General features: G+C 41.2%; 1 protein-coding gene across 4 annotated transcripts in view; it reads right to left on the reverse strand.

Moving 5' to 3' along the window:
* SLC2A9 (solute carrier family 2 member 9) overlaps positions 1-25,239 on the reverse strand; it is a 139,948-nt gene that overhangs the window by 15,593 nt on the left and 99,116 nt on the right. For all 4 annotated transcript variants that reach the window (XM_076335945.1, XM_076335946.1, XM_076335948.1 and 1 more), the window contains one exon: positions 7,328-7,455. In XM_076335945.1, coding sequence (XP_076192060.1) covers positions 7,328-7,455 — 128 coding nt within the window. The remainder of the gene's footprint in view (positions 1-7,327; positions 7,456-25,239) is intronic.

Here is a 25,239-nt window from a genome sequence, read left to right on the forward strand (position 1 = left end):
GATGTCATGTATTAAGCTTCTTAGCAACCTGAAAGATTTATAAAATACCTACAGTGTAATTATTGAAAAGAATGCTTCAGTCTAACCACGCAGATGAACGTTACACCTATTAAAATACCTGGAATTACTCGCTAAAACTTACCACAACAACAAAAATTTAAGAATATGTACGTTCTTCTTCCCCCTAGAAGTTCCATTGGCTAAAATAAATTATGGAACTAAGTACTAATTATTCTGCCAGTGCTATCCATTCTAGTCAGTAGATTTAACCTGAAAATCTGACATACTCAGGTTTGTTATCCTGAGCTGTGATTTTATAATGTATCACCGTTAATGACATTAGAACAAAGACAGAACAGAGGCATTTAAAGAGGAAACCCCCAGTGATGAGGAAGATCTCCATGTAAAGCACGTCTTGGTGAAAGTGGGCTTCCTACTCCCTTAGTTGGGGACAGTGCTAGTTTTACCCGCAGCATGAAAAGATCTTCACGATAGCTTACTCCTACAGGAAATAACAGTAGCATCATCGACACTCGTGTTCTCATCAAAACGGCATTAGTATTTTTCTCAAGAAGAAACTAAAGAAACTGGTTGCCTCACATTGATTTCTGCAGACCACTAATATGACTGATCTGTAAAGCGTAAGGTGAGAAACGTCCCACATACACCTGCAGCTCTGTGTATCAGAAAGAACCATTTGGCTGCTGCTTGGTTATTCTGAAACATGGGAGAGCTTGAAGGCAAACTTCTCTACTTCACTATTACAAATATTTTGCACTCTCAGATGTGCACAAAGTTCACAAAATTCATATGATACAGGAACTTAAAATGGTCCTATTTTGATTTTGTCTGTCTTCTAAAAATGAAATCTGTATCTAACTATACAATCTCCCTTTTCTCTCAAGATGAACAGATACCCTCTGTCCCATAGACTCTTCCTGGTTTTCTAAATAGAGTTTCACAGAGGGAGAGTAGAACAGATGCACCTGTTAACGTCCAGAAAGCATCCATTTATTAAGACAGGATGAAACATTTGCCATAATTTACCCTACAAAATACATTGATGAGCAGCAGGAAGCCTCAATGTCTTTTCCAGAATTTTTAGTGAGTTTTATTTCAACTCAGGATTGACAGTGAATAATATTGAATTTTTAAAACTGAGATTAAAACTATTCTCAGAAATGGCCAAACTCTGGCTGCATTTTAGCTACCGTCAGTTTTGATTCCAGAGTTCTCTGAATTTAAAAGCTAACTAACATAGGAGTACCAGATCTTGGTGATTTTTAAGACACAACTGGACAAGGTCCTAAGAAACTTGGTCTGATCTCACAGCTGACCCTCTCTGATGAAGAGGCTGGACCAGAGACCCCCCTGGAGTCCCTTCCAGCTGGAACGATTCTATAATTACATCCACAATTGCCCAACACTTTCACTCCAAAAACTTTGTTGGTTTGTTATGTCTGCTCATTTGAGACATAAAATATTATCCCCATTCCCAAGGGATGATATGAATAAATGATGGAATGATTTGTTGTGGATGACTACAGAAGCTCATTCTCAATACGCTTTCTGCACACAAAAAGAATGAAGTTAAGTACTCACAGGTTTGCATACTGAGCATAAACTCTTTTCAGGTACGAGCAAATACCTGGAGTCTGTTTTACAACACTCAATTTGCTCCATGTGTTGCAGCTAGCTTAGAATTTAGTCAGAAAGAAACCACAAAGAGAATCTGTGTCTTATATTCCCAGAAGCTAAACCATTAGGAAATAGAAGTTACACTAGCAACACACGGAGAAGATGACTAATCCTCTGAACTTGGCATACCACATTCATACGTTGAGATACTCTGTCGATATCATAAAGCACCCAGAAGCCCATTTCCATCAATTCATACTATTTTAATATGAGTAAGTGAATTTTACTAGTAGGGACAACACCTAGCACTTTTTCTCAAGAAGAAAGACAACAAATTGTCTATGAGGGAATTTCAAACCACATTCATGCTCCCACTGCAAGCTCCGCTATGACACAACTTACGTGCCACATGAGGATTACGTGCTTGGGTGATCTGTACGCAAGATGTCCATGATGGAAATGCTTATTTTAGAGCTCAAGAAACTGCATTATTTGGAGGTCTCAGGAGAACAGCTAGCCTTTGGAAGGCTTGGTTTCATCACCTTTTCCTTTTCTAAAATAATTTCATATATTAAAGAGTCATATTTTCAAAGACTGATTTGATATGAACACATCAAAAAGAACAGTTGCGCTTTTATATGCGTTCTGAGCAAGACAGTGCTTTAAAACATTTTTCAGAGGCTATTAGTCACAAAAGGAATAATGGATGATTTGTAACACCGCGCATCAAAACTGTAATATAGGGCAGGAGCTAGAATCAGTATTATTTATCATGATTGTGAGACAAGCCCTGCTGCTACCCTGAATTATCTATAGCAACTGAATCATCACAAAGAGCAAGCAAGGGAGAAAGACTTGGTGTTTGAGGGAGTTTAGCTGAGTTGGGTCTTCACCCAGCCTGCTATTAAATGCTTTCTGTGAGATGCTGACCCTGAAGCATTTCTGCTGAAATTTCAGCAACACAGCTGAAAATCAGATAAATTTTGTAATTTAGTTTAGGAACTTACAGGAATCTAGCTTTAACAATTTTGACCAGATAATGTGGTGTCCAGTGTAGCAATTTCATTTATGTGGAAGAACACACTGCACAACTTTTTTCTTTTTTTTTTTTTAAATTTGAGTCATTTATGTGAACTTTTTTATTAAAAAAGCTTTCTATTTAGAAATCTTTTAGAAAAGTGAAAAAATTAGACACGCATAAGGAAAAACGCTATTATTTTCACCTCTACATATTGAAACAATGAAAAATGTAACAAACAACAGAAAACAGACATGAATTGAACAACCAATACTGGATCTTTTAGGTTCGGATCTTTCAAAGGCCTATGAACGCACATTGATAGCTTTATGAATGCAAGCCACCTTTAAATCAAATGCTGGAATTAAGTGTTTGCATAAGGCTCTAAGAACAAAGCCACAACACACCTATTTAGATATGACAATATATTCAATAAGCTTTTCATCAGCTCACACAAATTTTGAACCTTTCTAAATAGCTATTTTGGTTAGCTCACAAAAATTTGAAATTCAAATCTGATTGCAATGCATTAAAAGTATAAAGTATAGTATATAATGTAAAGGCAAAATGAAAAGTGTTGAAGTTGTAATTATTTCAGATAAAGCATTTTAATTCCTTCAGGCTTCCACAAGCATTATTATAACCTCCAGCATTCTTCTCCAAGTGGCCAAATTACTTTTTTACTATTATGTGGTTGATTCAATGAACGTTGTCACATCCTGTGGTTCCATTCTGAAGAGAAGCTCCCTACGCCACCGCTCACATGGTGCGAAGCAGGAGGTTGTTTATGGACTGCTATGATCTCCTGACATGCAAGTGCCATGCAAAAACATGAGATGTGCAAGTCAGAGGAGAGGGCAGAGGGCTGAAGTGCTTTCTTACCTACTCCAAATACTCACTGATGGATATTTTGCAGGAATGAAAATTTGGAGATTTGGCATCCAAATAACAGAGCATTATGACCCAGCTCTAGCACCTGTAGGAGCACTGAAATGCTTTGAAGGGAAGGGGTCACCATGTCTTTATGAACCGTTTCAGGCATAAAGCTGGTCTACTGGCTTATCAAAGCTTATCAAAGCTGTCTTCGTCTCTTCACAGCTCGTTGTTCAGAAAAGCCTCACGCCTTCATTCTCACGTGACGGCAATGGCAAAGAGATGCTGTTGGGTGTCACTCAAGGTGACATGTTTGACATTTCACAAGGTAAAGCTCTATGTTAAACACAAGTCTGAAATGCCTTCAGACCTAAAACCAGATCTTCTGTAATTCCTCTGTATGTTCTAAGATCCCATGCAATAAGGCTTCTGCAATTACTGTATTTTGCACTAAAAAGAGATTTTTAAAAAGGCACATTTTTGACACCTACTATCAGACACCTCCTAGTTATCACATAGTATCAAATGTACTTGTGAATTCAATATAGTACTGGTTATCATTTTAACCTCAGTTCTGATTCTTTGCACCAACAAATTTCTCAAATAGGCAGTGATGAAGGCTGGAACAGTAGCCACATTTTGTATTTTTTGTAATTTGTCAAAAATTGATTTGTATACTAGCTTTTCAATCTCATCCATACATTTTAATGTATGACTCAAGCCAGTGTTTTATTCTATTACATGTATCTACAGATGGTTGAGGGGAGAAAATCTAGGCATTCAAACTAGTTAATTGGTGACATTTGGAGAACTAACTACTGGTTGATTTTTTGAATAACTCTAAAGTTAACACATTTGTTTCCCAAACGTTTTTTTGTTTCCCAAATTATCCCAATTTTGTAGAAGCACACCAATGATCAAAAAAGTGTCTGTTGTCTCTCAAGCAATCAGATTAGTATTTAAATACACAGAAGGTATTATGCATTCATTCTGTGAAGTAATTTTAAAGATTTTTTTTTTCTGTTTTAGAATTACAAAAATGAACTAAGGAGGGGCTATTGCCTTTCTGTAAAGAAACAGGTGACTCAAGCTGAATTTTGAGAGTAAGGTTGACTGAAATAGGAAAACAGTGAAAGTTTGGGAGTGAGGAGACGTCATAGTTTGATCTTGCGGAAAAGCTTTAAAAATCAAAGTCTGAGTAACTCTGCTTTCATCTTTAGGTGCAAACTCTAAGCTCTTTCTCTTTATTACTTTTTAAAGAAGAGAAAACCAAAAACCCTGCAAGGTAGAAATATAATTTACCTTCATTAAAACTAAACTGGTAATTTCGTAATCACACAACAGCAAATTTTTATGGCACAAAATGATAAATTCCCCAAGGCTACAGCAAACTTCACATGGATGCATACTAAATCACTCAAAAAGATTTAATATGCATATGGGAAGTTAGAGAAAGTAGATTGCGCCTTTTTTATTTGAATTTACTGAGGCCCTTTTTAAACAGTCCCCACCAGGTGATCTGTCAGGTGGGATTAGCAGGACAAGAAGGGAGAGCCCTGAGTTGCATGAATTCAGATCCGACTGACAGCCAGAGCTCAGGTAACTCCTCAGTTTTGTGCAGGAGGCAAAACCCACAATTTTGGAGAAATGTGATTATTCCTTAAATGTCTCTGGATAATTTAAAAACATAACAAATAAAAGTATTCTGATTATACACCCCTAGATTTGAGACCTCGTTCCCTGCCACCTGCCCGGCCACCACAGAGGCAGGCGGTGGGACCACTAGTGCCTGGCCAGCCAGAGTGGAAGGCAATCCCCAACACTGCTTAAATAGTCAGTCTCCATCTTCTTGGAGAAACAGGTATTTATCCACACAGAAGCATCCACTTGCTGGATGAGCTCATGGCTGCCTCCTGGACCATACTGATGCTGATGACTAAGGTTAGGTTTTCAAAAACACAAGGGAATTGTCTAATTCTTTCTCCGCTGCATATGGTAGATGTTCTAACGACCTCAGTGTGAAAAGAATTATGTCTCTACCTGCTTTTGAAAATCTCACCTTAAATGTCTAAGCTGGCAAGTCCTTACTCTGTGTCATGAAACTGGGGAAAAACACTCACTGATTTCAGTAAGCATTAAAACAAGCTCTTAAGACTTATAGCTCTGAGCAGTCTAATTGAAGTTAATGTTAGTAGGAGTGCAGAGTTTGGAAGGATGACAGCCTTTATACTCATGCTGACTTTTGAAGGTGATCCAAGTAATCAAAATGACTGGAGACTTTTTCCTTTTACAAGAAATTTTAAATTAAGTGTGAAACTTAGATCAAGGGTCAGACTTTGTAAGACTTTCAAGTTCTCCCATAAACTATCTCATACAGATAATTTTAAACAGTACTACTTAGTAAAAGCAGTTTTACTTGTCAAATGAAAATGAATATATAGTCTTACAGTATAATTTTACAGTATCTGCAAATACTGTTATACAGTATTGCATATGATAAAGTATCAGATAATTTTCAGTTGTAAGAAGGCACAAAGAGCATTAACACCTCCTTGCCTGTTATTCAAATCTCTTACTCGGACATGATTTGAAAGGTAATCCAAAATCTCTCTCCTGGTTGTGAGGACCTGCAAGTAGCCTGGAGGGCTTGCTCCCCTTTGTGCGCTTCCCCTGCCCCTAGTATTTTCCTCTGTGCATTTAAAAAAAAACAATTGGGACTTATTTATTTTGTGCTGAAGTTGTGAGCTTCACTCTTAAACTGTTATCAGTGGAGCAGGATGTCTCTTTAAAGAGTTTGGACATGGTTGGTCAGGGGACTGATCAGCCGTCCTTCAGCTCCTGAGACAGAGAATCAGCTCCTGTGTGAGCTCCAGAGGCTGCGGACGGTGCCTGGGAGAGGTTCATGGTCAGGAAAAGGACCTCAGTGTGGTTTTGAATGAGAAGCTGCTTGAAGCCTCCTTTGCCAGACAACGACACATGAACAATGATGAAGTGTTCTTAGGAATCAGAGGGGTAGATTGCTGCTCTATGTTGAACTTTGAATTTTATTTTTTCATTTTTTAAAAAAATTTAAATTTTATTTTTTTAGAAAATAAACTTATCCTGTTAGAATACAAACATCAGTTGTCAGACAGCTCTTGATGAAACTGGCCTCTGTCCTCCATGTGAGGAGGACTAGTTCAGCCATGAAAATAAAGCAATCCACTAAAAGCAAAGCTTATGGGAGCCTGGGGAAGCTGGGACAGGAACAACTTAATCCGTGCAGCAACTAGGCTGCAGCAAGAAGGAACCAGCTAATGAAAATAAAAGCTTGACAGAAGAGATTGAAAAAAAGAGAGCCATGAAGCCAAGCTTAGATGCAGGAAGGAGAGGAGAGGAGGGAAGGGGAGGGGACGGGGGAGAGGATCTATTCCCCAATGAGACTAATAAGGATTCTCAAAGCCTAGGGTAAACCAGAAGATGGGTGGCCTAAAGGCTGAAGAAAAAGGCAGTGACAATCATCATCAGTGACCATGAACTCTTGACACAACCATCAGACTACATTGCTAAAGCACTCCTGTGGGGAATTTGCCATATTCCACAGTTACAATAATTTTTCTTCTGCAAGACAATTTTCTCCAGGACATTCAAACAAGGAGATATGTGGGTAGCACAATTGAACTGTATCAAAAACATGGTGGGAATTTCATCCACTTCAATAAAGACATTTACTATTACCTGAAAATTACTATTCAAACATCATATGCTACACTATACCAGCTATATCATAGTATATCAGACATCAAGGCTGCCGAGTACCTGAATGAAAGGGAAGAGCAGTCCGACTGCGAAGTTGGAGAGCCAGTTGACTGTCCCAGCTATCATGAATGCGGCCGGCCTCTGCGACTGCTGGAAAAACTCTCCGGTGAGGACAAACGGAATCCCACCTGAAACAGGGTCCAACAAGTCAGTGGATTTAGTAAACTTCCTCTGCCAACAGCTGTTTCACATACAGAGATGAACATGCTCTGTGCCGCACACTTCAGTGACTAGCTCTACAGCTCTCTGCTCAGGTGTACACAGGGGCTTCTGAGCCAGTAAAATGTGATTTGTCAAAATCATCCTTTAGAGAAGTGACACTTTCCTCTTTCACGCCACCGCATCTCCTGTTTTACATCCTTTCAGTGTTGGCAAGCAAGTAACAGAGCAGTGAATCCACACAACAGCTTCTGGAGTACCATGTGACGTGCCATTTATTAGAAATAAGAATGACTGTTTCTACTAAAATGCTTGAAATTCTGAAAATTCAGAAATACTCCAAAATACTTTCAGACCTTAAGAGTTGGAAAAATGGCTCCATAGAGATTAAACAGTATTTTTTAATAATTATTACTCACTTTATTTCAGCAATAAAAAAGGCAAAACATTTGCTTCTCTATGAGCATACTTTTCATTGATGCTTATTTAATACATTCCCTTACTAGATATACTGCTGGCACTTCTGGCAAGGTCTATTTCTCCCATCAGCCAAGGACTCTGACCTCCATAATAACAAGCTCAGTTGAATACCAGATTTGTCACTCGTGTCTCCTTCCACTTAGGCAGTAGACTATTTTGTACAGCACTGGCATATTGCTGGCCTGACAATAATCCCTAGGGAATAGCTGTCTAGTAGCTGAAAGTCTCAATTTATGATCTTTGGCTTCCTTCATTCCAATAGGATATTTCAACAGAAATATTTCAATTTTTATAGAATAAAACATGTATTACATTTGCTGATTGGCTACATACATCAGTTAATGTTGCACATTAGACATGCATCTACTTGCAGAATTATTTCACCACAGTTTGGAGAACTGTAAACCTAGTAACATCAGTCAGGTCTTCAGTATTCTCGTGCTACCAATTTCTACCTCTAGGTCCTCATATCTGTCAGTATCATCTGCCTCACCACTTAGCTTTGTAGGCGAGATCCATGTACACACGTACTATCTAAGTCCTTTCTCTGCTTTAAGCATTTTAACAAGTTAGTGTGAACAATCAAAAACATATTAATGGACACACTTCCTCTCAAAAACCTCTGTAACAATCCTGACTTCCAAAATATATATAAATTAAGATAAATACACCACTAAAGACTTATCTACCCACTGGATCGTATTGCATGTTTTTGCTTGATCTGTGTGTTTATCTTTTGCACTGCCCTTACTCTTGGACAGTTGTGAAGACATCTGTAAGTGCCTTATGGTGACGCATTGTCATGTAGCCCCTTGTGCCCAATGGCACTACCTGTAAACACATGCACCAGAAGCTGTCCTATGAGTAGTATGACACAGGAACTTGTCAACACGTAACAGGATGTGCAGATGACACATGGTATCAGATATTCCTCCATTCCAGATCTTTCAGATGCAGACACCATGAATACGTGCATAAAAGAAAGGCAACATGATGCACCAAATGGCTGTATATGTTAGTAGGCATCACTCTCCATCATGAGCTAATGTGACTTTTCGTGAGAACGTATCTACAACGGTAGCAAAGGCTTCAACTGAACTTTCTGTCCCAAAGACTGCCAGTATAAATTACACCAAAAAAAGTACAGAGCAAATAAATTTCTTTACTCCTACTTATACATAGGAAACTGAGATATGGAGAGTTTAGGCCATCCAAGCCCTAGTTTAGTGTCCTTCTACAAGCTGTATGTAGTATCTGAATTCTGTGACTAAAAAAAGTGACCTCTCCGAATAGCACTTTGAACATGTACAATAAGCAGCTGAACAGGCATAACATTGAAATTCAAGCAACATGTGGTCTATCAATCCTTGGTGGCTTCCACTGCCTATTTTGTCATACACTTGGGATTTGGGTTCAAATCCTAAGATATGGCAGGCAAAACAATCACATCTGTTCTGTCAGCATCTGCTTTAGGTCTCAAATGCCACGCAAGGCAGTGGTTTGCCAGGGCACTTGCCCCTTGGAGAAAGGAACTGAAAGACTGGAAACACAGAAATCATGTAAAATGATTTATTTATGATCATTTATTCTGTCATGCCTTTGCTGTAGGACAATCTACAGAGGTGTTGCTGTTCTTGTCAGTATAATAAAAAATGCTCTTTGAGACCCATTTGGGAAAATACACATTGTACAAGACAGGAAAAAAGCCAGAGGCAAAAAAAAGACCAAAAAAAGTACAAAAGGACAGAAACATACCAGAAAGCATAAATGTTATGGAAATAAAAATGCATGGGCACTATCTTGGAAAAAGGTTCCTTGAAATTCAAATGTAATTTCTAGATACATATTAATCATCACTAAAACTTATTATTAGTCACACTTGCCACAAAAGCTCTTCAATCTAATTTGAAAAAAAAATCAATTAAACTAGTGCTGGTAAAAATAGGATTTTGCAAAGTCTAAAAAAAAAAGAAATTAGCAGCTGCTCTGAGTTCTTTCAAATGTTCTGTAGAAGAATAGGAAAGGTGACACAGACAGACCTCCAGACTTTTTCGTGGCATAGACAAGCATCTCCATAGCATCACAAAACAGAGAAAGTCAGTTTCTGTAGAGGGATGACTTAAGACAAATTATACTGAAGAACCAAGGAGCCTGAAAAGAGAAATCAAATGGAGCCAGGTCATTGCTGTATATTGCTATATGCCTGGAAGAGCAGAGACTTGATCTTACTAGCATGCAGAGCAGGGGATTCGAATGCCTGCCAAGAGCCACACCACTGTGAAGAACACACTCCACAACTGAGTGAAGTGAAAAAGAAATTAGGGCAACCTGAAGGAAAAATGTAAAGCCTTAAGACACAAACAGTGAAGACACCTGAGATCAGCTGAACTGATAGCTCCAGGAGTCCATCCCCAGCCATTTCATGGTGTCAGAGGTGTGTTCAAGGACCCCTTTTCTCCTGGAACTTGGTTTATTTGAGAAAGAAATCTGGGTGCATGGGATTGAAGGAAGCTGTAGTATGCTTTGACTAGGTCAGTGTGGATCTGGGCTGCAGTGTGCCACTACTCAGTCTGCGGATGCAGGCCTGGTCCTCCCTCACTCTCTACAAAGTCCCAGGATTTTCCATCTTACTTTTTGAGTAGTTGAGTCATGACAACAATATGGCATGGCAACAACCGTTCCTTATAGAGTCAGTCTCATTGCAGGGTTCTCTACATAATCACTAGGCTAGATGGGTCCATACTGGCCTGTGTTCAAATATAGATACTTGGAAACCACAGCCAGAAGCAAACCAATCAAACCACTGTATTTTTTGAAACAGTCTTTTTGTCATGGGTTTTGCAACTTTAATATGTGCTTGAACGTGGGTGAAATCGCTTCACAAAAAAGCTAACTGATGTTCTTTCTCATGGGGGATGAACTTGGCATTAGCATTTCCCCTGGAAGGCTTTCCACACAATTTTCAGTGAAACAGCTTTATTTTAGCTCTGATCATAAAAACAAAAATGTATATTAGGATTTCCTGTAGGAGTTTTTCAGCAAGTTGGCTTCTGAACGTGAATTTAAAGAGGTAATGCTTTGACCACAATAATTATAGTGATTCATTTCTAATACGTCTGAATTCTAATACGTTTTCTGAATACAGAAAACATGAAAAAGGAAAGAAAATACTGAGATCCTCATTCTGTTTTTATCCAGTACCTAACTGGGAGTTGAGCTCATGGCTATACATATGATTTATGAAATGAAACTGTTAAAAGAATAAATGCCTAATACAAATCAGGGATATTTATTACATTGGTAAATCACCTCTAAAGGCGATGGAAACTTTGTACCCTAAGAACCAGTGAAGAGGAAGGAACTCACTCCCTGAGCCAGCAGCTCATTTTTCAATACACACTCAAGACAAAACTCTGTGTGTTCAGGCAGTGGCCAGGGCCAGCCGTGGGGTTTCCAGCCCCAGCAGGAGGACCACCCATGGCCACACAGCCTAGTGGCTTCCTGCACGACTCGGCACTCCAAATTCTGCCTGTATAGGGGGGAGTCTAGAAATCCTGAGAGCCCTGATTAGGGCAAGAGCTCCCAGACTTTCCAACTCCATGCTTTGAGAGTAGGAGTCTTCAAAGTAAGATGTTTTGAGAAAATAGGCAAGTACTTTGCAACCATGTTCTGTTTTAGAAAAAAAATGCCTGTGCAGCTCTAGACAAGATCAAGCAAAACAGCTTTTGACTGCATCGCAAGGCTTGTAGAGAAGACTGATCTTTCCTAATAGTGATGGGAGATAAAGTACTATCTCAACAAAAGGCTTGAGTATTTGCAATTCAAGGGGCAAAAGACAACTCCAGAGGGCAGCTGTGGGAGAGAAGCAATGGAAGCGAGACAAAGATCCTGGAAGAAAACTGCTGGAAAAACAACCCAATATTCTTCAGTGAGAGAGCAAAAGTTTCTACCCAGACCTTAGCTATTAAAAAAACAAACAAACAAGAAACCCACACAAAAACCCCCAACCAACCAACCAACCCCCCAAAAAATCCCCACCAAACCCATGGGAAAATATACTGCAGGAGTACTGCTAGTGAGGGATGCAATGCAACTACTGAGTTTCTTCCATCTCTAAGGGTCTACAGATAGAATAAGAATTTTGCAAAATACATATCTCAATCTTTAAAGAGGTGTTGTGTAACTTGTCAGAGTATTTTAACTTGTACATCGTAATTGATAGAATAATACCCCACCAAATAACATTGCATAGTCAGATATGACAGCTGTATTGCCCAGCTAATCCTGTTGAGAGAATTGGGAGCAGAACATGTGATAGGGGTGTACTGAGTCAGAGCTTCATGCTACAGACTCTGCTATCTGTCTCCAGCTCTTCTCCATGGGAGAACTGTTGATCTCACCTACCGCAGAATTAAGCAAAACAGGCACTTGTTTTGTATACTTGCTTGTATAAAACAGTATAGTTCATTAACCACATTAATTTGTACCATTTGAAGAGCACGGTCTTTTCTGCCTTAGATTAAAGGCACGTGAATAAAGAACATTTAGAGCTAAGTCAGTCTATGGCAAACCAAAAATGCAAACCATAACACCAGATTAGAAAACATAAATAATACAAACCCTGGCAAAAACCAATAACATAATAATTAGTACCTATAGTTATTAACAGTCTAGTTTTTAATACAATATTTTGTGGAAAGTGTTTTTGCATTAACTGGCTCTTGGTTTAGCATCTATAAAACCTGTTACTCTAACAGCATATAGAAAGCCAGTTCTGGAGGTATTTTGAACTTTGTTGGTGCAAGGTAACCCACATCATTCAGGGTAAAGAAATAAACTAAGCAATGGTGCAGAACAAAAATATTGATATACTCTGTTGTAACATCATTAGTTAAAAATGTTGATTCTTGGTTCTCAGGTAATTTACACTAAAATGGCTGACATACAACAACAAGGCTATTATTATAATAATTCCTTTTAAATACAGCTGTTTCCTGGAAGCCTGAGTAATATCTTCAATTTTTAATAGCTTTCCCTTTTCTGCTTTTTTTATTGTAATAGAAACCAGCAGTACAGATGTAGGCCATTCTGTCAACTGCTGTACAAATCCAATACATCTTTTTTTAGTGTTTTGGTAACACTTTCAATCTGGTGGGGTATTTTGTGATTTTTTTTTTAATTATTTTTGTTTGATTTTTTTTTTGTGTTGGCTTTTTTTTTTTTGGTAAAAACTGAACATCAACATTAAATTTCTACTGTAGCACTTAGCAATTTTTTTTTTTGGTTCACCATTATAATTCTGCATAACTACTGAAGAATAAAATACAATTGAAAAATACACTCAACTTTTAACTACATGTAAATAGTATTTTAAACATTTCTGCTATATTTTCAGACTCACTTTATCAAATCAGAACCCTAATTACAGCCTGACTTTGTTCTTCTATTTGAACATGAAGAAAAAATTTCTTTACTGAGCTATGACTAAGTCTTTATGATATAATTAATTTTATAATTATTCTCAGTAACAATGATGATCAGACACTGATTAACATCACTTCTGTTAATATTACATTATTAAAAACAATTATCTCAATGACAAGATCAATGATGAGAGTTTTTACTTTAATAAAAGCACCAAAGGATCCCTTACATTTTCATCCACTATACTGATGGCAGTATTGTGGAAATACCTGAATTAAAGACTCACAAGTGTGATCAGTCCTAGGTAAGTGAAATATTCATACAGTCGCATCTCTATGACAGGACGGAAAACAGAAAAAAACCCAACTCCTATCTAGTCTAGGGCTTATTACTTCTACAATAATCTACTGGAAAAAATACAAAGTCATCAGCATGATTTGCCTGTCAGGAATTCAGGTTGACAGCCCATTAGCACGAAATGCTGCTGGTTGTGAACCTATGCAAGCTAAAAGTCTTGAAAACTCGGTGTGGCATGTCAGACTTTCCTCATGAAATATTTTAACAAATTAATCACAGTAGCAGTGCACAATTATGTCATTGTATAGCTGCATTCATCCTGAAGGACCCCAGGAGTAAAAATAGTGGACCAAATTTTCAGAGAAGCTGGGACAGAAGAGTCTCTCCCTGTCCTCCTTCTGTTTAAGATGGGTAACAGACCACGTCTTCACTGTTTATCATTTCTGAAAACTGTTGAAGTCTTTAGGACATGGGGCCTCAAATGCCAGTGACTAAAGAATTTGGCTGCTGCTCCAGGATGGTAGACAGGGTATGGAGAGCAGTAGATGTAGAACTAATGAATGTAGGACAATAAAAATATTTCATTTTCCTTACTGTGGCCAATAACCAAAATAGATATAGCAAATAGCAAGATCTGTTTGCTACCAAACAGAAAGGAAAATGAAGAGAGAGCCAGAAGGCGCCCTTTGACTAGAAGTACCAGCTTGAAGAAAGACAGTAACAGTCTTGCTGCAAAGAAAGATATAAACCTTCTTTCTGATGAAATTCAGAAAGAAGTCGCCAAAGCCATAACTGAGCGTTCCCCAAAAAGTGAAGTTTCTGGAGTAGGACAGATAACATCTGGAGATTCAAAGGAAACAACTGCTTACTCGGTCAAACTGACACCATCAGACTACCCTTGTTCATGCAATTGTCCTTCTGACCTATTTTTCCCCCCTGAGAGTCTCTTACTGCTGTTTATTTAGCTTTCTATGTAGTAGGCTGGCTATCAAGAAACACTGTCTAGTCCCTAGAGCAACTTTCATTGAAACATAAAACTAGTAAACATTTGCATTTAAATGCTAGCCAAGGAGCTTAGCCAAAAATAGATGAGATGAACTTAGAACTTCTCTGTGCTGTGCACTGTGCCTGGGCACAAGGAAAATAAAATATTTTTATTGTCTTACATTCATTAGTTCTACATCTACTGTTATATATATTTATTAGTTTGCACTTTTATAAGTATAAATATTTTATACTAATTCACAGGAGAAACAGTACTTTTTTTTCCGAGGCTTTCTATATCCAGTCCCCATTAATCTGAATAATGTACCTAGTCACTTACACAGCTTTTGAATAAATCAATTTTTCATGGTTACATGAAGCTCTAAAACACATGGGTGCATTCTTCCAGCAGTAAATTTCTTAAGTGTTGGAGTTGTGTGCCATCAGCAAGTAATTAACAATCATTCAGGAAAACATGCTAGTTCAGGTAAGAAGAGTGCTCTCAAGTGTCAAAGCATTCACATTTTGAAAGCTTCAATTAAGATAATTTGTAAATCTATTGTTAAAGGGATAAAGTTCATAAGTTTTCCTGCTGCTAAGAACTCCATGTGTCATCTCCAGCAATTCCTTTATCCAACAGATACGGTCGCCTTTAAAATACTAGGAGTTCATTTTCTTTAGAACTTCCACTAATTATGAAGAATTGAAATCACTTCTGTAACAGAACTGTTAAAAGCTACACATTTACTCTATGCTGCTCCTTAAAGAGAGAAGTATTCAAACAAAACATAAAACAGGTGTTAATCCTAAAATATATGCTGAATGACACCGTATTCAATATATTCAAGGGGCATGTTATCTTCCCCCCCAAAAAATTCAATGAAGATGCAGCCAGATTGAAAGCAATTCTAGTTTTATTTCTTAACAGCCCCAAAACTCAGTTTATTCACTGAAAGGCAACCAAAAGATAAATTCTCATGTGAAACCCTTAAACTTCCCATCTTTTCATCTCCTTGACTTAGTAGAAGCAGTTGAAAATACTCCTGCCCCCAAGTGTAGGCAGGAGCTTTTTCTATTGCTAAAGAAAAAACAGAGAAGGAAAGGTAAATCAGATCTCCTGTTGCTGTGCTTCACAGCCCACATAAATTAATGCAATGGCATTAATATGGCAGGCCACGATGGCTGGCAGCTGGGAGGCTAAAATGCCAACCCTAAGGCTACCCGTGTTGGATGGATGGTAGTCTACAGCAATGGAGCGGCACAATGGGGCAGGGGATGGGGCCAGAGATCCCTCAGCAAATCTTCAACTGAGACTGATACATACTGCATAATAACAACAGATCTCCAGGTTATTATGAGTTCCTGAACTGAACTGTAACTCCTGTTTGCAATATTTAACTGCTTTTAATGCAGCATGTTTTAAAACCTACTGTTGTGCCCACAAAAGCCTTACAACTATCAACGAACCAAACCTTTTCTTAAATACCCAAGAAAACTAAAGGTTACTTCTGCACAAATACCCTTCTTATCTGCTGAGGGAACTATCTGACATTTTCAAAGGATGCTTACCTGCTAGAAAGACTGTAAAGGCTTCTAGTTTACAGAATAAAAGACATTTGAAAATTAACCTAAACTTTCAAATCTACTACTTTTTAATTAAATATATAGCAACACGGGTTTATTTGTTTCTTTTTAACATGATACACTTTTCTAATACAAGGAGAAGGTTTTTTTCCACTCAAGCAAACTCCAAACTCTTTCTAAAAGTGTACTAAAAGAAAGTGTACTAAAAGAATGCCTCTGTTGGAGGCCACGAGCATTAGAAATTCTTACATCCCATTCTAAGTGGAGAAGCTAACACAACATCACATAAAGCTTCTGTAAATCAGGCAATAATACTGATGCTGACTTTCATTTCAGCACTTTTATGTCTACGTGTGTGCTATCACACCTTCGTTTGTGTTTCACATCCAAGAGAAGATTTTTTTTCTTCCCTGATGGCATTTCAGATTGAACAAACCTCATGACTTTCAAAGTGACCCTTTTAACACAACGGCTCCGCTGTCAATACAGCTGCATGTTGGCATTCAGAGTAAGAGCACAGGCTGATTTAAACTTTAAATATCAAAATACCTTTGATACACCTCAGGGCACAGCAATGATTTCCTCCAAGTTTTCTTTTGTTTCCTTCATAATGTCAATTTAACACATGCTGAATATACCATTATCATCTTTCCACTGTGTCTGTATTCAGCTGTGCTAGGAAAGGCTTCACTCACACTCCATAAACCGTGACAAGTTTTATAAAACTCAATTATAAGAAAAAACTCTCAAAAAAGATACAAAAAGTGAAACATTTTTCTGAAATGGTCTGGTTTGTTAATGTTTCTTAGCTGCGTCTGAAAATGCAATTGCTATAAAAAGCAACAGTTGAAAAATTAAGATCTCACTACCATAAAATTACTATGTTTTCAAATTCCATCAGAGAGTGGATTTTATCGATTTCCCTCTTCCGTAATGAGAGTGTGACTGGAAACACACCACTGATCTGATTTTGTCATCCTTATGCATCCTGAATAGGAGCTTATTTTAAAAGTAGGAATTGAAGCAAAATCACACTGATTCACGTTTGATCCTACTCACACAAAATTCAACCTTGCACAAACTCCAGTGAAGTCAGCGGGACTTCTTCTGAAGGGAAGCACCACTCATCCACAAAAATACCTACAGGATTTAGGACCAGAATAACTACTTCTAAGATGTTACACAGCATACAACAATAAAGTTAAATGCCCTGAAGCTACTATGTAAGAACTAACCAGAGAATAGTGCTTTCTTCTCACTGTAGCACCACTGATTTAAAAATAGCAGCTATTGATGTAAATTAAGTCAGGGGCTGAATGCTCTACGTAATGACCAGCTAGAAGATCCTCTCTCAGAACATGCTCATCTTCAGAGACACATGGGCTTTTTGACAAATGGAAACAAAGACAGACTTTAGACAGAGGATCAAGCATCTCCCTTAGAGATAAAGGAAGAAGAGGGCTTTAAACTAGAGAGGCCGGGGGAGGGGAACCTCAGTCCATCCCAATCCTACCAGTTTGATGCCAGGGCCAGCAATAGATGCCCAGAGCCTGGAGAAGGAACACAGGTCAGCAGGAGAGCGCCTGAGGAGCAGCACAAAGGAACTCCAGCCACTAAGACAGCTTCATCGGGGGCCCAACTTAAACGCCTCTATGCAAACGCACGTAGCATGGGGAATAAACAAGAGGAGTTAGAGACAGGCACACGCCTGCAGGGCTACGACCTTATTGGCATCACGGAGACGTGGTGTTCCATAGGAGCGGAGTTCCCGCTCCTATGATTGGAGTGTTGGGATGGGGGGATCCAGGCTCTTTAGGAAGGACAGGCAGGGGAGATGAAGAGGGGGTGTTGCCCTCTATGTCAATGACCAGCTGAAGTGCATGGAGCTCTGCCTGGGGATGGATGAGGAGCCGACCAAGAGCATATGGGTCAGAATTAAAGGGAAGGCAGGGACAGGTGACATTACGGTGGGGGTCTGCTACAGGCCACCTGACCAGGAAGACCGAGTGGATGAGGCCCTCTATAGACAGATAGAAGCAGCCTCATGCTCACAAGCCCTGGTCCTCACGGGGGACTTCAACCACCCCAACATCTGTTGGAGGGACAACACGGCAGGACATAAGCAATCCGGGAGGTTCCTGGAATGTGTCAATGATAACTTCCTTCTCCAAGTGGTAGAGCAGCCAACGAGGAGAGGTGCTCTGCTGGACCTTGTTCTCACCAACAAGGAGGGGCTGGTGGGGAACGTGAAGCTCAAGGGCAGCCTGGGCTGCAGTGACCACGAAATGGTGGAGTTCAAGATCCTTAGGGCACCGAGGAGGGCGCACAGCAAGCTCAGTACCCTGGAATTCAGGAGAGCAGACTTTGGCCTCTTCAGGGATCTGCTTGGTAGAGTGCCATGGGACAAAGCCCTGGAGGGAAGAGGGGCCCAAGAAAGCTGGGTAGTAGTCAAGGATCACCTCCTCCAAGCTCAGGAGCGATGCATCCTAACAAAGAGGAAGTAAGGCAAAAATGCCAGGGGGCCTGCATGGATGAACAAGGAGCTCCTGGACAAACTCAAACACAAAAAGGAAGCCTACAGAGGGTGGAAGCAAGGACAGGCAGCCTGGGAGGAATACAGCGAAATTGTCCGAGCAGCCAGGGATCAGGTTAGGAAAGCTAAAGCCCTGATAGAATTAAATCTGGCCAGGGACATCAAGGGCAACAAGAAAAGATTCTATAGGTATGTCGGGGATAAAAGGAAGACGAGGGAAAATGTGGGCCCTCTCCGGAATGAAACGGGAGACCTGGTTAGCCGGGACACGGAGAAGGAGGAGGTACTCAATGACTTTTTTGCCTCAGTCTTCACCAGCAAGTGCTCGAGCCTCACCACCCAAGCCACAGAAGGCAAAGGCAGAAGCCGCCCACTGTGGGAGAACATCAGGTTTGAGACCATCTAAGGCACCTGAGGGTGCACAAGTCCATGGGACCCAATGAGATCCATCCGCAGGTCCTGAGGGAACTGGCGGATGAAGTTGCTAAGCCACTCTCCATTGTATTTGAGAAGTCGTGGCAGTCCGGTGAAGTTCCCACTGACTGGAAAAGGGGAAACATAACCACCATTTTTAAAAAGGGAAAAAAGGAAGACCCGGGGAACTACAGGCCAGTCAGTCTCACCTCTGTGCATGGGAAGATCATGGAACAGATCCTCCTGGAAGCTATGCTAAGGCACACGGAGGACAGGGAGGTGATTCGAGACAGCCAGCATGGCTTCACCAAGGGCAAGTCCTGCCTGACTAACCTAGTGGCCTTCTATGATGGAGTGACTACATCAGTGGACACGGGAAGGGCTACAGATGTCGTCTATCTGGACCTCTGTAAGGCCTTTGACACGGTCCCCCACAACATCCTTCTCTCTAAACTGGAGAGGTACGGATTTGATGGGTGGACTGTCCGGTGGGGGAGGAATTGGTTAGATGGTCACATCCAGAGGGTGGTGGTCAACGGCTCAATGTCCAGATGGAGATCCGTGATGAGTGGTGTCCCGCAGGGGTCCGTATTGGGACCAGTACTGTTTAATATCTTCATCAATGACCTAGACAGTGGGATCGAGTGCACCCTCAGCAAGTTTGCAGATGACACTAAGCTGAGTGGGATCGAGTGCACCCTCAGCAAGTTTGCAGATGACACCAAGCTGAGTGGTGTGGTCGACATGCCAGAGGGACGGGATGCCATCCAGAGGGACCTGGGCAAGCTCGAGAAGTGGGCCCGTGTGAGCCTCATGAGGTTTAACAAGGCCAAGTGCAAAGTCCTGCACCTGGGTCGGGGCAACCCCTGGTATCAATACAGGCTGGGGGATGAAGGGATTGAGAGCAGCCCTGCCGAGAAGGACTTGGGGGTACTGGTGGATGAAAAGCTGGACATGAGCCAGCAATGTGCGCTCACAGCCCAGAAGGCCAGTCGTATCCTGGGCTGCATCAAAAGCAGCGTGGCCAGCAGGTCGAGGGAGGTGATTCTGCCCCTCTACTCTGCTCTGGTGAGACCCCACCTGGAGTCCTGCGTCCAGCTCTGGAGCCCTCAGCATAAGAAAGACACGGACCTGTTGGAGCAGGTCTGGAGGAGGGTCACAAAAATGATCAGGGGGACGGAACAGCTCTCCTGTGAAGAAAGGCTGAGAGAGTTGGGGTTGTTCAGCCTGGGGAAGAGAAGACTTTGGGGAGACCTTCTAGCAGCCTATCAGTACTTAAAGGGGGCTTATAAAAAAGATGGTAGCAGACTTTTTAGCAGGGCCTGTTGCGACAGGACAAGGGGGAATGGCTTTAAACTAAAGGGGGGTAGATTTAGACTAGATACAAGGAAGCAATGTTTTACACTGAGGGTGGTGAAGCACTGGCACAGGTTGCCCAGAGAGGTGGTGGATGCCCCATCCCTGGAAACGTTCCAGGTCAGGTTGGACGGGGCTCTGAGCAACCTGATCTAGTTGAAGATGTCCCTGCCCATGGCAGAGGGGTTGGACTAGATGACCTTTAAGGGTCCCTTCCAACCCAAACTATTCTATGATTCTATGATTCTATTACACAGGACTTGGAGATAAAGGAACACAGGATCAGATTGGATCATCTGGTTCAAATCCAATCCTCAGCTGTTTCAGGCAGCATTTCATACAGTCCTTTTAGAAATTTGTAAAACTCGTGTGTTTAGTTTCTCCTTTTGCTGTTTCCATTGAGAAGCTGATACAGAACTCAGCTCCTCTAGTGGATAGGAGTTTTCTTCCAATTTCTATGCTAAATTTATTTATGGCTAGCTAGCACCTAGGTTTGGGTTTTTGTTGTGATTTTCTGCAGCAACATTTGCCTTCAGCTTATTTTCTCAGTGTTATTCTCCCTTTCAACCATGCATTTAGAAAGAGAAATCATATTCTCAGTCTTTTTGGTTAGACGCTATAAAGTTACTCTGTATCTTTTCATATAAAAATGTATTTTTTTCACCTTCACAGCAGCCCTTCTTTGCAGCCTTCCTAGCAAACTGCTGCATGAGCATTTTTGTGCTCCAATGTTCATCTCTAAGTCATCATCTCAAAAATGATGACGTGACACGACAACACAATAAGCATTTTTCACATTACAATACAGAGCAACAATGAATGACAATATGATGCATTAGGTCTCAGAAAAAATGTAAAAGAATGTGCATACAGTGTTAATATAAAAAAATCTTTCAAATTACTTTAGATAAAATATAAACAGCTATGGAGAAGTTTTCTGTGTGACACTTACAGATATCATTCTTATATTCTCCCTTAGCTAACTGGCGTTTTCAGACATCCTTAAATCCTCACCCTGTTCCTGAGTTTCTAAGCCTCTTTTTCTCTGCAACTGCCTGCAGTTATACATGTCCTATTACTAAAAACGGGTAAACTGTGAAAGATGAAGTGAGATTTCAAACAAATCACTAATCTCAAACTTAGAAGTGCTACCAAAATAACACAAATTTCCTGCACAAAGATGGCTTGAGTTATGACAATCAAGCAATGGGTATAAAAGCAAATCCTCAGATTTCTGGAACTTCCCCTAGTCTTACTGCTTGTTGTAATAAAAGCTGATTTTCTTCCTTCCAGAGGACTCCAAGGAACTCCTGGGGAATGTTCCCTGGAAGAGGGGACATTACTGCACGCCTGCCTGGGCACACGTGTGACTGACCTCCCTCCCAGCTACAACGGTCGAAGGAAGGGCAACACACTTGTGCTACACAAACACCTTTTACAGGTCTTACTGCAACAATAGGGGTTTGGGTTATTTCTACTCATTCCCAATGGTAAAATAAGTCCAGTGCTCCAGTTCACTGTATTTCCAGAGCCACAAAATATGCAAAGGTTTGATTCAAAAGAGACAATACTTTTTCAATTTCTGAAAGAAGGTGATAAAGGAAGGATTACTTCAAAGCCAGGCATATTATTAAAACAGTCCACCTCCTCCCACCCTTTCATTTAGTTAAAGACAGGCATCATACCTAACATCCCCCACCATGGTTTCCTTTCCCGTCTCTGCAGCATTGCCTCCTCCGTTTATGAAAACTGGATAGGAGGACTTTACACTTAAACAGAATATTCTTCTAAGGAAGAAATGTTAATAAATCTCTTCATACAAAGATAATGCATGGAAATGCCTTATGCCAAGTTTCCAAAGTTCTCAGGGCCTCGCTGTATCTTTGTCATGCTTATTTCCATTGGGAAGGTTATCTGGAAGTTCATGCCAACATTGTGTCCTGGTTTCAGCAGGGATAGAGTTAATTTCCTTCCTAGTAGCTGGTACAGTGCTGTGTTTTGGATTTAGGGTGAGAAAAATGTTGATAACACACCGATGTTTTAGTTGTTGCTAGGTAGTGTTTACACTAGTCAAGGACTTTTCAGCTTCCCATGCTCTACTGACTGAACAGGCTGGAGGTGCACAAGAAGCTGGGAGGGGGCACAGCCAGGACAGCTGACCCAAACTGGCCAAAGGGATATTCCATACCATGTGACGTCATGCTCAGTATATAAAGCTGGGGGAAGAAGAAGGAAGGGGGGGACGTTTGGAGTGATGGCGTTTGTCTTCCCAAGTAACCGTTACGCGTGATGGAGCCCTGCTTTCCTGGAGATGGCTGAACACCTGCCTGCCCATGGGAAGTAGTGAATGAATTCCTTGTTTTGCTTTGCTTGCGTGTGTGGCTTTTGCTTTACCTATTAAACTGCCTTTATCTCAACCCATGAGTTTTCTCACTTTTACCCTTCCGATTCTCTCCCCCATCCCACTGGGGGGGAGTGAGCGAGCGGCTGCGTGGTGCTTAGTTGCCGGCTGGGGTTAAACCACGACAGTCCTTTTTGGCGCCCAACGTGGGGCTCGAAGGGTTCGAGATAATGACAGGTTTGATTGGAATGTGCTAGATCGAATTTATACCTGTTATAGCTGTTTAGCTATTAATTGGCAGGCTCCTGTGCTTGCCATGGGGCTTGCTTGCCTTACTGTATATTAGAGTCCAATGCTCGTTAGTGGCTGTTTTTTGCTTTCACTGCTTGCTGTACTGCTTATCATCGTATTCTGCTGTGCCTGGGAACATTTTGATAACGCAATGGCGATGTGCCTGGGCTGGCAGATGGCCAGGGCATCCCTGCTGTTTCTGTGCTGCTGTACTGGACAGGCTGGAAATCCAGTGTGAACTCGAGTCGAAGGGACTGTGACCTGTGGATGAGTCCATGCGGGAGCAGGACACCCCAAAGTGTCTGTGGCCGTGGATAAGCCCATGCCAGAGCAGGTACATCTCGAAGCGTCTGTGGCCGCGGTTACGTTTGTGCTACAGCAGGTTTACTTCTGAAGGGACTGTGGCTGCGAGTAAGGCCACGCTGGAGCAGGTATATCTCTGAAGACATTGTGGCCCATGGAGAAGGCCGTGCTGGAACAGGTGCATCTCAAAGTGACTGTGGATAAGTCTATGCCGCAGCAGGCGTACCCCTGGAGAGACTGTGGCTCATAGATAAGGCTCCACTTGGAGCAGGTACTACCCTAAGGGACTGCAGTCTGTGGATAAGTCCAAGCCAGAGCAGGGGCAAGGGGAGGAGTTTATTGCAATGTTAAACCCTATGGTTTGATCTGAAGGGACCAGGGGTGGAGATTGTAATGGAAATACCTTTAAATTGTTGTAACCCATGATTTGAGTTGCGTGTTATAGGAATTACTATAGCAGGAACCACCCGAACAAGTGGAGGACAAGCCTTACAAGAAGCAGTGCAAGTGCAGCAGTGACCTGACCTGAGCTGGCTTTGGTACCCAGTAACTCCACGCAACACACCACCTCTCCTGTCCTGAGTGACCACCATCACAGATGGAGCCCAAAGTCACGGACTAAATGAACTCAATGGATATTTCATGGACATTTCTGGACATTTTACAGACATTCCACAAGGGTGGTCCATAGACTAAGGGAATGATATCTGTGTGTTATATCAAAGGATGGAAAGCGGGGTGGTTGGTTAATGAGGTTGCACTGGAAAATATGGGACTTGAGCATGGCGTAGATGGTATAGAATAAGGGGTGGATACTGTCCTGGTTTCAGCAGGGATAGAGTTAATTTCCTTCCTAGTAGCTGGTACAGTGCTGTGTTTTGGATTTAGGGTGAGAAAAATGTTGATAACACACCGATGTTTTAGTTGTTGCTAGGTAGTGTTTACACTAGTCAAGGACTTTTCAGCTTCCCATGCTCTACTGACTGAACAGGCTGGAGGTGCACAAGAAGCTGGGAGGGGGCACAGCCAGGACAGCTGACCCAAACTGGCCAAAGGGATATTCCATACCATGTGACGTCATGCTCAGTATATAAAGCTGGGGGAAGAAGAAGGAAGGGGGGGACGTTTGGAGTGATGGCGTTTGTCTTCCCAAGTAACCGTTACGCGTGATGGAGCCCTGCTTTCCTGGAGATGGCTGAACACCTGCCTGCCCATGGGAAGTAGTGAATGAATTCCTTGTTTTGCTTTGCTTGCGTGTGTGGCTTTTGCTTTACCTATTAAACTGCCTTTATCTCAACCCATGAGTTTTCTCACTTTTACCCTTCCGATTCTCTCCCCCATCCCACCGGGGGGGAGTGAGCGAGCGGCTGCGTGGTGCTTAGTTGCCGGCTGAGGTTAAACCACGACACATTGCTGTAATCCCCAATTAATCAGTTGATTGTTTTTTTTCCCTGCATGTTCCACCATCCGGCGTGAATCTCTTGACACATGGCAGAAGAGCCATTCTCTGGTTCAGAGAATGAACATTTAGTTGTTTTATACAAATTGGAACAGCATCAAAAACAAAGAATGAAAGACCCTCATCCCAGAATACATGACAGCCTCCCTGGCAGGTGGGGTCACATCCCTGCAGGCAAATACGGAAACTGTCCCTGGACAGTTTCCCTGACACATTCTGGGTCAGTTGTTTTTGTTGTTGTTGGTTTTTGTTTTGGTTTTTTTTAAACTATTTGGCTGGTAGAGAAA

The sequence above is a fragment of the Aptenodytes patagonicus genome, chromosome 4 (assembly GCF_965638725.1).
Source record: "Aptenodytes patagonicus chromosome 4, bAptPat1.pri.cur, whole genome shotgun sequence".
Classification (NCBI taxonomy): domain Eukaryota; kingdom Metazoa; phylum Chordata; class Aves; order Sphenisciformes; family Spheniscidae; genus Aptenodytes; species Aptenodytes patagonicus.